Source organism: Dendropsophus ebraccatus, chromosome 6 (genome assembly GCF_027789765.1).
Source record: "Dendropsophus ebraccatus isolate aDenEbr1 chromosome 6, aDenEbr1.pat, whole genome shotgun sequence".
In the NCBI taxonomy this organism is placed as follows: domain Eukaryota; kingdom Metazoa; phylum Chordata; class Amphibia; order Anura; family Hylidae; genus Dendropsophus; species Dendropsophus ebraccatus.
In genome coordinates, this window is record NC_091459.1 from 33,316,601 (window position 1) to 33,333,919 (window position 17,319).

Below are 17,319 nucleotides of genomic sequence, written 5' to 3' on the forward strand. Positions count from 1 at the left end.
GAATACACCATTTTCTGCATGGCATACAGCAGCTGATAAGTACTTAAGGACTAATATTTTCTTTTTGTATAACTTTCTTTACCCCTTTAAAAACGGTTAGCTTATTTCATTATCCTTCAAACCCACAGGGTGTGTGAGAGGATGCCCATGGTTCCATGGTACTACCATGGCTCCTCCAACACTGATGAGAGCAGACAGGAAACAGTCTATGAAGTTTGGGTAGAATGTGATACCCTAAGATCTGTTTTAGTGGCATCTTCCTGATGCTTAGTGCTGCACAGTGATCTATCATTATACTAGTAAACACTGACCACCATTGCAAGGAGGATACATGTATGTGTGAATCTTCTTCCCGTTTGCACATTCATATACACAGTGCTTACACAAAAACATATTGATAATAATGACAATTCTCAGTATATAATTCTGATCTGCGAGATTATTCAATGTAGCCCCTACTAGAAAACGGACTGTTTTTGGCTAGAAACATATGTTAGTATATTTTGTATACCTATACATCGATCCTCCATTTATCGACCTCATCCACAGGTTATATGGGAATCGAGTTTTAGATTTGTGCTGCACGTCTATAACCCCAAAGTGGTTCTAAGGCTAAAAGTATGTTTCCCATTTATCCCTTTTAAAGCACCAACTGAAAGTAGAAGACGTCGTATATCAGCCGATAGACTTCTTTATTTCTCCCGATGACTTTCTAAGTCTGCCAACATTCTACACAACTGTTACCCATAAAGATAATGGAAACCTCTCCCCTAATGCTATCTCCAGATTTGGCCAGGAAAGTGCAACATTAAAGTGGCAAATAAAAACAAACGGTTAATAGCTCATCTGTAACCGGCTCCGGACCAGGAAGTCTTTAAAACGTTGAGAGCCAACATGAAACATGTCATTTGGCAACAGGTATCACTCACTCCATCCCATCTACTGCTATCTCCCTCCTAAAAAATAAAAAACTAAAAAAAAAACCAGAACTATATACTGACCATATGTATTACAAACATAAAAGATATGGCCAGGACTTTGCAGATCTTATATCTTAAAGGAGATATTTATAACCTTAAAGTTGATAGCTTACAGCAATTTCTAACATTAACATTTCCCAGGTCGGCCATACTGAACGTCCCTCCTCTCTTATAAAGCTTATATTCAGAGGTAGTTGTAACCTGGTTAACCGAACAGTCAGTTCGCTGCCAGTAAAAGCTTTTACTGGTCTAGATTAAAATACCATCCATCCATCAGAAGAAACCAGAACGGTACCTGGAAAGTTAAAAACAAAGACAGGGACACTTACCGCTCAGATAATATTACAGCCTATAGACTAAGGGCATGTTCACACTGAGTAAAACAGGCGGAACTCACACTTGTCTCAGTCTGCCATAGCATGTCTATGGGAGAGTGCGCACTCCTCAGCAGCCGCCGCTTTACGCAAAGCGTAAAGTGACATGTTACTTCTTTGAGCGGAGAGTGGCGGCAGCGGAGGAGCAAGCGCCCTCACATTCACTCACATCGGGACACTGAGCGCGGCAGGGATGCACCGCAGAATTCCGGCGTTTTTGCTCAGTGTGAACATACTCTTAGCCCTAAAAAAATCATTGAAAGAACATTTGACCTGAAAAATATGACTGTAACGACGATAGAATGATAAAATGGGCGCTGTGACGCTCCCCTGGTTTTGCATTACCGGTATGTCACGGCTTTAATAAAAAAAACATGACCCCAGACAGTCATGCTTTCAATGTGACTCTATTCCATGTTCACACAGTGAGGTTAGGACCAGGAGTGGGTCCAAGACTAAGGGGGCCTATTAGACAAAGAGATTTTTAACGATAAACGATTGCAAACAAGATCATTTAATGTTAACCTGAAATCGTTCACCATATTACACAGAACGATAGCCGTTAGTTATAATCGTTACTATGATCATTTACTCCATCTGTTCCCAGCAAATAAAGGAACGATGTGGAGTATGCCGAACGATTAGTGAATGCGGAATTACAGAAAATGATTAGCGAACGATTAACTAAGATTTTGGTGTCAGCACCAAACGAACCATGAACGATTTCCCGTTGGCGGTTTGATTGTTGCCTGTATCAACATGAAACGATTATTGTATAAATTTGATCGATATAAGGGTAATTCACACAATAATCATCGCGTGTAATGGGGCCCTTAGGGGAAAAAAAAGAAACAAATAATTTCATTGTCCTTCTTAGCAAGACAAGCAAGAGACACCAGTATATAGATAAGCTGTGAAACCAGTATATAGATAACAGAGCTCACAACTATAGGCCTCATTACAGTAAATGATTATCGGCCTTACTTGCCCGATTACCAACAGTTCAGGCCGATAATCATTTAGTGTAATAGTGCAGGTTGAAAGACTACAATCAGCCAACAAGCACAATGTCGGCTGACCATGAAATTTTAGGCCAGGTTCCCCCTACGTGAGACACCGGCAGTTCTGTGACCCGGCCGTGTCACAGAACAGCCAGTGTCAGTGGCGTTCATGAACTTCATTTATGTTAAATTGGGATGCGGGCGCTAGGGATCCCGGACAGAGTGTATACTATGTGTATACACTCCGTCCAGGATTCCCTCTGACTGCAGTGCAACATAACTTTTCTATTAATCATGGCCATTGTTGCAAATCAGCAACAACGGCCGTGATTAAGAGAAAGGTTATGTTGTGTGAATGTAGCCTTAACATGCTAAAAAATCACAATGTCAGTGACAGTCTGCTGATCATTGCTCCACTGGCCGCCACTGACTTCAATAGGTGGAAATCTACGGATAATTTAAGTGGCCCCTCCTGCTGTTCCCTGCTCACTGCAAAATCTTCCCAATAGAAAATCGTGCCATGTAATACGCCCTTTAGACGCCCTCTCCGGAAGAATGAGCCCACAAAGCATGCTCACAAATGTGTCCCATACAAAAAATAGGATCCGGGGACATTCATTGTATGTGTCAATGAGGCTTGTCATAAAGTACTAACATCTCTTAAAAACAGTCACGGCAAGATGGCAAAAAATCAGAAATGAGAAAATAGAAACAGATCAGAGAAAGAGAACATGTTCCAGTGTCTGTCTCTAATCAGGAAATAGCACTATCGCTATTTAAAGCTTTCGGAATTTCAGAATGAAATGTTCTACAACTTGTTATTGTTTGTCACACATCTCACTATCTTCAGGATCTGCTTGTTGTCAGCAATGAGGAACAAGTGCAGAAGCTAAAAACTCATACACTACTAATACTATACTTCTCCATACACTTTATACTAAAAGTCAGATGAATCTACGGCTGGCAGCAGGTTCGGAAGTCAGGACAAAGGTACTGTATATTTAAAAGGATTGGCCCAGGTTATAGAAACATTGCTGCATTCTACCAGAAACAGTACAGCTCTTGTCCTCAGTTTGGGAGTGGGGTTTGCGACTCAATTCCATTGAAGTGAATGGAGCTGCATTGTAATGCCACATACAAAGGTATGCACAGGGTTTGCCTTTTTTTTTTTGCAAGAAAGTATTTTTCTAATTCAGCATAGCCCCTTTAAGGAGCAAGGTAGAAGATGGTTGAAGAGGGGATTTAGCTGTCTGGAGGGGGTTTATAGAAACTGGCACTGAGGGCCCCAGCCTGAAAATGGAAGCTGTAAGTAATAAATAATCTAATCTAATATAAATATAGTTTATTTAAAATATTTTATAGATATATACATTTGGGATTTCCATTTCTTTACTGTATGGATGGTAGCTGTAATATGAAGTAATAAAATATATATATATGAATAAAAATGTAGTGCAGCACACCTTTAAGCAAAATGGTTTGGTGCCTGCCGGTGAGCACCCCTACGACCACAGCTGCTTGCGTATATAACCAGGAAGAAACCGTGGCACTCGAAGGTAGTGAAAAAAAATGGTGGTTTATTACCCCGAACCGCGGTTTTACTAGGGATTACCCAGAGAGCAGTAAAGGTCCTACCTCTTCTGCTCTCCGGCGCTGCACTTCCCCCTGACCGTCTCTGGTGACAACTTCCAAGATGGGAGGAGAGGCAAGTTGCGGGCAATGATCATTAACCTGCCTGACGTTACCGATGTTGCAGTGACATCGGGCAGCTATTGGTAATTCGCTGTGTTTTTAATCTCTTCTCTATCTGTGTATTCCCTAGTGTATTTTTTTTAGCTTGTGTGTCTGATTTATGAAATTGGAGTCTACGTGTGCAAAATGTTGTCACAACATAGCTTTGTCTTTAGTTGCTAGGACTGACAAGAGATCACTTATTCTTTATACCCATTTCAAAAGTGGTGTTGGGTTCAAAAAGTGCAAATGTTTTGCACAAAAATAGAGTTGCATAAAATGACTAATACTTCTCCCAGGCTATACTTGTATCTAGACTAAATCTAAAAACAGATTTGCACAAAAATTTGCACCAAAATTATATAAAACAAACCCATCAATCTGTGGCCACCACGTACATGTGAAAATTTTAAGTGACATCAGGTGACATTTTAATTTCCATCATCAATGAGCAGGTTGTATTGCTTGACAACCAAAAAACTTGTTAAAATCGTAAATCAGTCATGGTGTTCAGCTTCATTTCTTGGTTTTCATAGTTGTTTTAAGCAGAGACTCTAAAATCGCTTTCACAGTGTAATTCTTTCAGCAGATCAAGCCACTTAGACGAATACCATGAACAAGATAATCTATACATTCTTGTTGCTGACAGAAATACAATGAGTGCTGCATATTTGGTCTGAGAACGCCATCTGGTGGCAAAATCGAAAATTAAATCTTAGGTATTTGGCGCCATCATGTGGTCACACATTACATGTGCATGTAAAAAAGAACAATATTTTTCCCACCTATTATTTGACGTGAATAATGACAATGAGATATACCACCTATTAAGCAATTACTGCAACTATAGGTGTCTGCGGATATTTTTATTTTCAGTCACTGGGAACATGAAATTGTCATATTTGATCCAAATAATGATTATTAGAGAAATAGAATCACATTTTGCTACATCTTAGGAACAGGGAGTGTTAAATCACTGTACGTGTATCTCCCAAAATGGTTACGCTACCCCCTAGGCTGCAAAGATTGGCCCTTTTCCGCCTAACACCCCTATGCCAGTCATTATATGCCCACAGACTCTGGACTGACAGGCAGAACCTTGTACTTTCAGCCTGGCACAAGCACTTGTCAGTGGCAGCCGATGTCATCACTAGGGGCACCCAGGAGAAGCAGGAAGGTGAGTGCACGCGCAAAGCAAGTTCACCCAGCTACCGCTAGTGACACCCTGCACTAGACCAAGCATGAAAACAGAGATCAAAGATTGACACCCCCAGTGGAAAAGCAGATCTGAACGCGCGGCAGGCGCAGGACTTTCAGATTTATTAAGAGGTTTGCACGGTAATTACGGTGAGGTGCATGGGGCGGGACTTTAATTAAGACTGGCACAACCCAGCAGGAAGGGCCCGCCCAGCCAGTCAGTGACTGCAGTAGTGTACCGCCCCAATCACTGTGTGGCTGAGCGGGCATTCCTGTAGAAACAGGAAATCCAGGAGGATAGCGAGGGGCCAAGAGGAAAGAGGTAGCCCTACAGGGGCACAGGGATGGGTAAGTACACATTCTTTACCATGCCCCCGCACCCTCCAGCCAGAAGTGAATTTTTTTTATTTTTTTTTGGGGGGGGGGGCGGCAGCTTCTCCTTTAAGTAGTCATGTGGGTGGTCGTACTCAGTGACTGACAGCTCTCTACATGCAAACTTATACACAGATAGTTGTCATTCACTTATTAAGACCACCCACATGACTACTTAGCCCTGAATAAGCAAAGGCTAACATAATTAAAACACAAGATTAGGAGTGGTTTATACAAAGCCACATAGGTATGGTACAGCAGCACACAGTGACGCTGCATCTCTGTAGTATGGAGCCAAAAGAGACTCCATGTGCTGCCACATGCTGCAAGAAATACAGGAGTACAAACTAACAACATGACCATAAAGCTCTGACTCCTGAGATCTCAGCCTGAGGACTGAATTTTTAGCACACAAATATATAATACAAGCTATTCCCAATTCTAGCTCTAAGCTAGTGGCAGCTGATAAACTAAACCTAGAGACCAGGAGGAGAAATGGAATAAAAGAACCATTAATCATTTTTTTAAGATTTGATACAGGCTTCAGAACAGGCTTTAAGATGTTTAAAGGACATCTCCAGCGCTGATTAAAAAAAAAAAAAAAAAAACTAAACTGAAGCTTCAGTTGGTGTCTTATTTTTTCTTTACTTCCTGGTTTGGGCTTTCCCATGATGCACTTTGTCTCCTGTGATGTCTAACTGACTCTGTAGAACTGTTAGACTGCTTACAGCTTGCTCAGCCAATCAGAGCTAAGCAACCTGTGTCATCTGCGGCACATGGAGCACAATCGCGGCTGAGCAGCTGATGTTGCGGAAGAGGGGGTCGGCATGAGGGACGGCTGGAGCGGTCCGGCTGGCCTCCCGAAGATGACATCATTGTCACAAGATGGCGGCAGGGGTCGACACGAATGTGGTAAGTATAATGCACCAACACTTCCGGGTCTAGCGTAGGTGGGGGGGAACACGGGGAAGGGGGCCATTCACATATATAACACACATTACAAAGTTGTATAACAGTCATTAGGTAAGAATGGGTTTACTTTACTTCGTGGTGGGGGATTGAGGGGGGAAAAGATAGGGAAGGGGGGCAGATAGGTGATTGACGCATATTACAAAGTTATATAATGTGTTTCAATTACTGGGAAAAATATTTTTGCCGGAGTACCCCTTTAAAGGGAATGCGTCATCAGAAAATTACCTATTGTTTAAATAAAGTTTTTAAACATGTTGAATTTTGGTTGAATTTTTGGTGACATTTTTTCAAATTTTTCATTCTACTCTATATTATAAAATAATCCTCAGATCTGGCAGCTTTCATTTTCACCACTGGGGCTAAAACTAAGCTCAGATGTCCTGTCCTGTCTATGGTGATAAGAGGAGGTCGCTGTAAAGTGATCTGTACAGCATTGCAGCGACGTGTGACAACAGTACATAGAGGAGACAATAGCAGCTCCCTGAGGAATGACTTTCTCAGAGGTCACAGAGCATGCTCAATAATGTTTTACATTCATCTTAAGGAAACAGGTCTGTCTATTATCATCTGCGTCCATGTGGCTTGCCGTAAAGCATGTCAATAAATGCTGTTAAGAACAAGATGGCAGCCCCCATAACAATGTACAAAAAATGAAATAAAAAAAATTATAGTCAGAAAATAGTATCTGACTTTAACCAGTTAAAGAAATTCTAGGTGACACATTCCCTTTGACAACATAGACAGGAATACAGTGAAAGGTGACACCAGTATAGAGATTACAGATCTCAACTTAGACCCCCTCTCCCGTGGAATGAACCCACAGAGCATGTTCACAAATGTGTATCACACAAACAATAGTGTCTGGGAATGTTTATTGTGTATACTGTATGTCGATAAGGCTTGCTGTAAAACACTGTCACTAAATGCTGTTAAAACAGGTTAGGCAAGATGGCAGCCTCCATAATAGCACACTGCAAATAAAATTACTATCAGAAAATGGAAACATTCGGGGGAAAAACAACTTATTCCAGTGCGTGTTTCTAATCAGGAAAAACAAATGTAGGTGATACATTCTCTTTAAAGGAGAATTCCAGGCCCCCTGGACTCGTAGGACTCCTCAAGTTAACCTCCTCCCACCACTGCACTGTAAATTAAAATCGCTGCAGCCTATGCCTCATGCAGGATAACACAGGCAGGATAACACAGGCGCAGGAGCTGCTCACAATTTGGTTTTCCCATGTGAAATACATTTTTGGTAGGTGATTCAAGGGTAAGCGCAAAAAAAAAAAAAAAGTTACCTCTGCATTCAGATTATCTGCAAGGCTTTCAAGGAACTGACTTTCAATTGGATTTTGCTGCGTAAGCAGAGACAGGTAATGGCTGAGTTTATCGTGCGTTGTAATGATGGTGCCTTCTCCAAATTTATCAAATTGTGGACGTCCAGCTCGGCCAAAGATCTGCATGACATCTAGAATTCCTAGATCCACGAATGAACCTCTTTTGGCATCATATATTTGTGTACCCTATATGGAAAAAGTTAAAATATAACTGATAGGTAAAACTGTACAATAAGCCACCAGAACTGTCTTTATACGTAATGCTTTAAGGGTGTTGTCATGTCAGATATTTCAAGATATTGTACATATTTTCCCATTGGCATTTCCTCCATTACCATTAAAGTCAACAGGACACTTGAGCATTTTTTTCAGGGGCCTCTTATTCGGCAGAGGGGAGGATGTTTGGTGTACCTAAAAATCTCAGAAAGTAATGGAAACACCATTGAAATGGTACTGGCACAGCAGTGGGAGCATGCATGGATGCAATAATAACTCCCAGGTCCCTGAATTAAGTTACTTTTACATACTGTAAAATAATATTGCACACCCATCCCAAGTCCACCTTCTAATTGTGAATAAGACCCTAATGTGACTATCATTATAATTGTGGGTAAGAGCCTGTTGTGACCTTCCTTATAATAGTGGGTAAGAGCCTGGTGTGACCCTCCGTATAATTGTGGGTAAAAGCCTGGTGTGACCTTCCTTATAATAGTGGGTAAGAGCCTGGTGTGGCCCCCTTAAAAATTTTGTGGGCGAGAGCCTAAAACTGCAAAAGTTTGGAAGGACCTAAGTCTCTGGTGTCCCTCGCTCACCTCCAGCCTGCTTCAGCCAATCACTAATTGAGACAGGACAGCACAGCGGCCAGTGATTGGCTGAGCAGGCTGTCACTAGTCTCTCGAGTGACAGCCCCCCCAGCCAATCATTAGCCGCTATGCTGTCTTGTCTCACTTAGTGATCGATGGAGCAAGCTTTTGGTGGATCTGAGGGACACTGGAGACCGATAAGCGAACCTTGTGGACCGCACTAAAACAGGTAAATACTAGAGATGATCGTACGAACCCGGAACATCGGCATTGGACTCCTGCTGCCTTCCCGTTCCCTGGGGAAGGTGGAGAAAGCCCGAGTACTGCCTGGGAAATAGGAATACAGCCTAGATAATAGGGTGTATCCCTGTTTTCCAGGCGGTACTCGGGCTGTCTCCACCTTCCCACGGAATGGGAAGGCAGAGAGAGTCAAATGCCGATGGTCCGGGTTCGTATGAACCTGAACCTCGGCCCTGTTCGATCATCTCTAGTAAATACCTGCAATCGTTTAGCTGTTTTTGTGAAGTTCATTTAAGGTTCGGTTTGGACAAGCCCGAACTTTACTTCAAAGTGTGGCGAACCTGCCGAACCCAACTTTTAAAAAGTTTGCTCATCTCTATACAGACTACAGAAATGTGTTGCATTTTAGGCTTTAGTTATACAAGCACAGTTCCTAAAAAGGTATATCCACTATGGATTAGACTATTCCCATTACAGTACGTTTCATCTCGCTCTATACAAAATGTAGACAATTATGCTTTTGTGTACTATATATATATATCTGTATATGTATATATGCCCTATATATTTATGCAATACACCTGGCATTACTTTTTCTCTAGTGTTATGGTGCATTGTAAGTTTTATTACATGTCACATAACAGCCACATATACATTTACAACCTGCAAGAAAGGAAGGCAAATCAAAATAACATTTACACTTGGGCCTTGCTAGCAATGTCATCTTAACAAAAGGAGAAAGCCGAGGGTATGCTTTTATTTAAGGCTTCAGAGCTGCTTCTAAGCCCTCGACGCTCCGTTCAGCAATTCCTAAGGCATGATTTGTCTTTTTTACATGCAGACAAGTTGTAGGTTGCTATTCAATTAAATGGAGCACGAGAGGTTTAACCCGACGGGTCATTTGCATTGTGCACATCCCGCGGCAAACAGCTTCTCCCCAGACTGTGCTTGTACAGAAGTGAACTGCCAGGTGATTTCTCCTGCTGCAGTCGGGGAATGGCAAGATACTGGGCAGCATTTATTATATGGCTTTATTATGCACTGATGAATACAGAGAAGGGCCGGACCATGGAAAACTCAGATGGCTATAAATTACAGCTGGGTATGTGCCGGAAAGAACCTCGATGTATTAACAAAAAAATGTATCACTGCTTCAATTGTTCTAATTTCCACTGCAGAATAAGCGGCGGACAATGTTATTCCGTTCTGCGGAATAATCTCTTACCTTAATGATAACAGCGTGAGCAGGGAGATTGACACCCCAGGCTAATGTGGCTGTACAAACCAGGACTTTGATATGTCCCTGAGAAAAGAGGTTCTCCACCAAACTCCTATCTTGCCGCAGCATGCCTGCATGATGAATACTAAATCCATCTGGAAACAACTCTCTTAGCTGCTTATTTCTAGACCTTTGCACCTGTAGAAGACAAAAGCATTTGGTAAATGACTGATTAGTTCATAATGAAAAGACATTCATGTGTAGCGGAAATATGCAATCACGCAACGGACTAAGGCTCCTTCTTTTGATATTCTTAATACCGCTATTGTTTGCATTGAAGCTAAAACACGAAGTGTGGCAAATGCAGACAGCCCTTTGTTCCACAACTAAGGCTAAATATTCTTACTACATATTAATGTTGTGCCGTGCCTTCGTGTAAAGGCTTCTCGGTTGTGCATCATTTCCATCCACCCGTGCTGTCAAGCTCAGAAATGATGACAACCAAGCTATCAAAGTGAACCTTGAGACTGACATGTGACTGACAGAAAAGAGAAAGATGCTCTGAAATACCAGATTTAATGATGGAGCATTGATTTTTGAGACCAGCCTAGTGAGGATTTAGACCTACTGTAAACTACACGGCCAACAATGCCCTGAGAAGCTTTGGAGCAAGGCCGAATGTAGATCGGAGGGATCAGCAAATGCCAGCTTGCTGTTGTGCTTGTTGATAGTATGGATGGGATAGAGACTAGATGGAAGATGGAAGCTTTCTTCTGTATATGGCTTAGTGTAGATACTATCTTGCCCTGGCAGATACATAGTAATACAATTTCATTAAAATGTGTACTTATGCTGCAAATTTGTGCCCCCCTCCCACTGTAAACCACTGGTATAGTTGCGTAGTGTGCATCAAAGCATCTTCTGTTCCAGGGTCGAAATCACTGCTAGTGCCATAATTTGTGTAAAAAAAATCTTTTGACCTTCAGAGCGGGGTCTGCGGCTCTTCTCTTCTCTGTTCTCCATTATAGCTGTGCCCCTGGCCGCTGAGTAAGAGACAGATGCTGCAGGCCCAAAAAAAGATATTTTGTATTGAAATAACAGCACCAGGGGTGATATTTGGACCCCAGGACAGAAGATGCCCATAAGATTGAGGGGGGGGGGGGGGGGGGGGGGGGAAGAGTCACTTTAAGAGGCTGTACTCCCTTTAACAACACAAAGGGACAATCATAGGTAGTTAACCTGCCATCATGCCAAGTGTCAATGTGAAATAAAGCAAGTTTGCAATATAGGTAATTTTTTTTTGTTGTTATCATGCTGTAAGACAAAGCTGAACTTACCAGAAATCCAGGTCCAGTCTCCTGAAGGCAGATTTTGTGATAGAAAAAAAAAAATTCCAGCCAGTACAGAGAGTCACGGCTCAATGTGTCCATCGATTAGATGACTGCCTTCTCTCTGTGAGTGACCAGATAACCTGGAAAACACAAGACTTCCTGTGTTTAGGCTCTCAGAAAAAAAGAGCATCAGAGTACAGAAAGTGCTGCGTTTTCCATGAAAAAAAAATAATGAATGTATATTGCGAACTTGCTTTATATCACATATACTGTTGATTTAGATTTTGAAAGTTATATCGAAAGTGACATTTTAACATTTATCCAACATGGTAGTAATACACTTATCTGCCATGATACTAAAACCATTGAGGCACAGACTCCACAAGACGTCCTGTGGTGTCTGAGACATTTGCAGGTGTTCCTGTCAGGGCTGTGGAGTCCGTAACCCGCAGTTCCGACTCCAACTCCGACCCATGAAATTTTATCAGAGTCCACTCAGACTCCTGCTCCTTCATAAATGGCCGGTCATATACCAGGGGAGTTATTTATCACACTGGCTCAGCAGCTTCTCCCTAATGTTCTATATGATCCTGGGGCAACTTCTGAGGGAATAAAGGAATACTGTGTATAAAGCAGCTTCTCCTGTGTGTGCAGTGGATGCAGCCAGTCTCCAGCCTGCATGTCCTGAACAACTCACAACTAGACTAGATGGAGCAGGTGATCTTTTCCTGCTGACAGTCTTCTATGTTTCTAACTAATATTCATCATATACACAGAAACACTGCTAACAATGCCAGATACCTCTAATATAGATGTCAGCCATAGTGATATAGAGGGGGTCACACATAGTTTATATAAAGAAGTCACACATAGTGATATAGAGGGTCACTGTGGGTGTGGGGGTATGCTGCAGCCATAGCACACACACACAGCCTGCTGCAGCCATAGCAAACACACACACACACACACACACAACTGCAGCCATAGCACACACACAGCCTGCTGCAGCCATAGCACACAGAGTCCTACACACATGCAAAGCCTGCTACAGCCATAGCACATACACACACACAGCTGCAGCCATAGCGCACACACACACAGCTGCAGCACTAGCACATATACACACACTCAGTGGCAGCCATAGCACACACACACACACAGCCTGCTGCAGCCATAGCACGCACACACATACACACACAGCTTCAGCCATAGAACACTGAAGAAAAACACCACATTGAGGACAGAGGTTACTGCTACACTACTTCTGTCTTCTCCTCCTCCTCTATATTACACAGGATATCTTCATATTACACTGCTGCTCATGTACAGTCATTCAGCATCCAGGAAGTGAACAGCACAGATCTCCCCCCACACAATGGACTCTTCCAGCTCAGAAACAAACTGCCAAATAGTGACTGACAACTTTTCCTCGACCACCCTTACCTAATAAGGACAGTGTCCTATTAAAATGTTGCTCATAATATATATATTGACTAACAAAACTTAATTTTAAATTGTTCTAAGATTTTTTTTTAAAGCTGGGGTCGGTACATTTTTTCCCACTCCAGCCAAAGCTAGTTTCGACTCTGACTCCACAGCCCTGGTTCCTGTAAGGCAGGGCCTCTATGGACTGGACTGGGTTTTCCAGCATATCTTGCAGATGCTTTATAACATGTACAAAATCATAAATGAGTGTCTGTGGTTTTAATGGCTGATCAGTGTATATGTAACACGTCAGGAAACAGAATTGTTTCAGGGCCCCATCATAGGAATGGTTTCTCATTGCCAAATTTGGATCAAAGATTTAAACAGAACTCTCTGCATCCTACTGACAAATCCCTGCGTGAGCAGTAGCATGTACAGCCAGCCTGAGATTAGCCACATGCAGTTACCGAAAACCCATTTGGGATTCCAGTCAGTCTGCCTCCACTATAATTGATGGGACCTAGTGTTCTGATATTATGTGCCACATCCTTCAACTTATAAAATACATTGGACACTGATTTGTAAACAATCGCAGACGCCGTTCTCATAGCCGTATTTCAATATTCTACATTGTCCACGAGTAATTGAAAAACAGTGCATTAACATTTCTTGTCAGCTGCTCGGCGGATATTCATTGTAGCATGAATTTTCAATCTTATGCATAAGATTAACATAAAAATATAGACAATCTATTAAGAGAGTGCTTTGACTGCCCTGGTCCTTCTAATTTTCGGAACTCAAAGTAACCGTATGGAATCTTTATCAAATCTAAGCAAGCAAGCGCACACACAAACACACAGACACACAGCGGCCCTAATGCTTTACAAATGTATGCTGAGTGCCTGAGAATTTTATTATTATTACTTTTTTTTTAACAGATAAAGGTTGTGTAGAATTGTTGTATGTAAAAACTGGTACTCCAAGTAGTCGCGGCATACTGCAGTAAACTTTACAGCATTCCTTGTAGATGGGAAACCCTTCATTTTAATCATCTAGACAACATAGCGGTGAAATGAGAGCGCTAGGCGACACACAAACAGTTCTACTACCAAATGGAGCTGCGTGTTTGGAAGACACTGATAGCAACAGCCATTAATCATCTTTAGTCATTCTATGTATCTAATAGAACTTGTGCTGAGATAAGCACAGGCTGGAAGCAACCCACTGTCCTTGTTCTTAAAAGCAAGCTATAAACTAGCAGCTCATAAGACCCAGTATAGCAGACTTCTTTGTAGTTTGAGGTAAAAAATGGCTGACATGCAGCAAAAACAGTATATATAATCCCCACACAGGGGCACATACATATATGCAGTAGAGAGAATACATTATATGACTGGACAACAACAATATAAGGTTAATAGCAACTCAAGGGCTCAAATTAAGATTATACAGATTTATATATACTCTCATTACTATATATATATATATATATATATATATATATATATATATGTAAAAATAATATAGTAAAAAAACTTGATACCAATAAAATTTAGAGATCATGGTGAAAAGTGAGTCACAATAGAGCAATTTTAATCATAATTAATCAAAGTTTTGTTCTAAAAGTAAAATCTACGCAAACGTGCATATCGTTATATTCGGACTCACGTATAGAATATACTGCTTTACGTAGACACAGAAACCTCCCCAAAGATATAAAATTGCATTTTTTCCAATTTAACCCCAATAAATAATATGTTTGGGGTTTCTTCCTACATTTAATGGTGTATTAAAAGGCGCCATTACAAAGTATACTTGTTACTGGGAAAAAAAAACAAAAAACAAACAAGCCCTGTAGATGGAAAAATAAAAGTTCATGACGTGAGTGTATTCTAGGACATTGCCCCCTGGGAAATCAAATATTCAAGAGAACACTCCAGAGACACCATCACAGGTCTCAACACAGTGAGCTAGCCAGACCTTTCCTCTGGGAAGGAACAGCCAAGCCAAGGAATGTTTCCAGTCAAGGAAACCACCCAAGAAAGGTATCCATCCACAGACAGCTGTTTCAGAGTATTTGCCCTTCATCAGTGTGCAGTAGTTTCTGGCTAGTGGGAGCAATGCTAGTAAGTGCATGCAAAGAGATGATGGTTGACCTCAGGGAGATCAACCAAAAACACCACAGAGACACCATCACAGGTCTCGATGTGAGTGTATTCTAGGACATTGCACCCTGGGAAATCAATGCAAATAAACACTCCAGAGACACCATCAGAGGTCTCAACGTAGTGAGCTAGCCCTACTTCACACTGATGAGGGGCAAATACCCCGAAACAGCTGTCTAATGATGGATACCTTGCTTGCGAGGTTTCCTTGACTGGAGACATTCCTTGGCTCCATTGTTCCTTCCCAGAGGGAAGGTCTGGCTAGCTCACTACGTTGAGACTCGTGCTAAAAATCTACAGTTTGTGATTTTCTACTGTTGGTTATAGACTATCTATGGATTGCTATCCGTTTATACAGCAAAACATTCATTGTTGCTGATTGATACCAAATCGCTACCTTGTGGAGCACAAACTGCCACAACAACGTGACTGCATCTGAACTACTGTAACCCGCAAACTCCGTGGCACATAGCTGCCTATTATATCTATAGCTACTCTGCCTATTGCTGTTCGGACATCACCCATTACAGACTTAACCCGCAGTGCTGGTATCCAAATATTCATTTATTTATTTTCCCGCCAGGGCCCGGAGGCATTTTTACTAGTACCTTTATTGTATTTTATTGTTTCCATGATCATTATATGTGATTTTATATATTCTAATTAAATCAGCATTTTATATTGTTATTTTATTGTGTTTCAATACTATATCACATAGGGCTGCTGGGACTTAGAGGACTATATAATTTTTGTTAACACTTCTTGGTACTCATATGCCACTATAGGTAGGGGCAGACTATATTTTAAACTCAGGCATTTGCACTTAGACCTGTGAGCTGCACCACTTCCCCCTTACGTTGAGACCTGTGATGGTGTCTCTTGAGTGTTCTTTTGCATATTTGATTTCTCAGGCAATGTCCTAGAATACACTCACGTCGAGACCTGTGATGGTGTCTCTGTGGTGTTTTTGGTTGATCTCCCTGAGGACAACCATCATCTCTTTGCATGCACTTACTAGCATTGCTCCCACTATCCAGAAACCTACTCCACACTGATGAGGGGCAAATACCCCGAGACAGCTGTCTGTGGATGGATACCTTGCTTGGGTGGTTTCCTTGACTGGAGACATTCCTTGGCTTGGTTGTTCCTTCCTGGAGGGAAGGTCTGGCTAGCTCACTGCGTTGAGACCTGTGATGGTGTGTCTGGAGTGTTCTTTTGCATATGAAAAATAAAAGTACTAGAGCTCTTAGAAGCCGAGGAGGAAAAATCTAAAATGCAAACTCTTTGGGCTGGGACATTCAGGGGTTAAACAGGTATCACAATTTATTAAGAAAAGTAAACTTCAGGACTGTAAAATAAAAAACAGCAAACTACTCACCTCACCTGGTCCAGTGTCAGCACTTTATTCCATCCCGATGCCTGTGTTTACCTACACGGATCATACACGATTCCTGTTCCGCTGACTGTTATACAGGGCTACAAAAACATGGCCACTTTCTTGTCTCCAGTTTAGGTGGAGTCTTGAAACTCAGTTCCACTGAAGTGAATGGGGATTAAAGGGGTTATCCAGTGCTACAATAACATGGCCACTTTCCTCTAGAGACAGCATCACTCTTGTCTCCAGTTCAAGTGTGGTTTGCATTTAAAGGGGTTATCCAGTGCTACAATAACATGACCACTTTTCCCCCTCTCTTGTCTCCAGATTGGGTGGGGTTTGAAACTCAGTTCCATTGAAGTAAATGGAGCTTAACGGCAAACCACATATAGGCACACCAGGGCTAAACCAGGCAAGGTCAGCGTGCCACAGTGTGTTATTTTACAGCCCGGGCAATCTGCAGTTTAGTTTTTAAATAAATCAGAATATCCCCTTTAATATTTGCAGGTGAAGCTTCGAGTCTGATCTGCTGGCTGTGATCTGTAAGCCATGAATTACCTACAGTGAAAAAGCCTCAAGTTATGAAGTTGTAAGGCTGAACCTGACTGAAAACAAACATCATCTAAGAAAGAGTCACAGTGCTCCGGTGACACGTCTGGTAGTGGCGGTGGATGTATTTACTTTCCTTTGGGAAACGTTATAACCCTTACTAAGATTCACTCTTAGTAATGTACTCAGCTGCTGCTTTCTATTGGTTGTGGGAAAATGGATGCAATGATGTTCTGGAACCGTCTATT

General features: G+C 41.8%; 1 protein-coding gene across 4 annotated transcripts in view; it reads right to left on the minus strand.

Annotated features, from left to right (window-relative positions):
- Positions 1 to 17,319, minus strand: part of ASCC3 (activating signal cointegrator 1 complex subunit 3) — a 522,423-nt gene that overhangs the window by 131,826 nt on the left and 373,278 nt on the right. For all 4 annotated transcript variants that reach the window (XM_069974770.1, XM_069974767.1, XM_069974768.1 and 1 more), the window contains 2 exons: positions 10,233 to 10,424; positions 7,926 to 8,150 (listed from right to left, as the gene is read on the minus strand). In XM_069974770.1, coding sequence (XP_069830871.1) covers positions 7,926 to 8,150; positions 10,233 to 10,424 — 417 coding nt within the window. The remainder of the gene's footprint in view (positions 1 to 7,925; positions 8,151 to 10,232; positions 10,425 to 17,319) is intronic.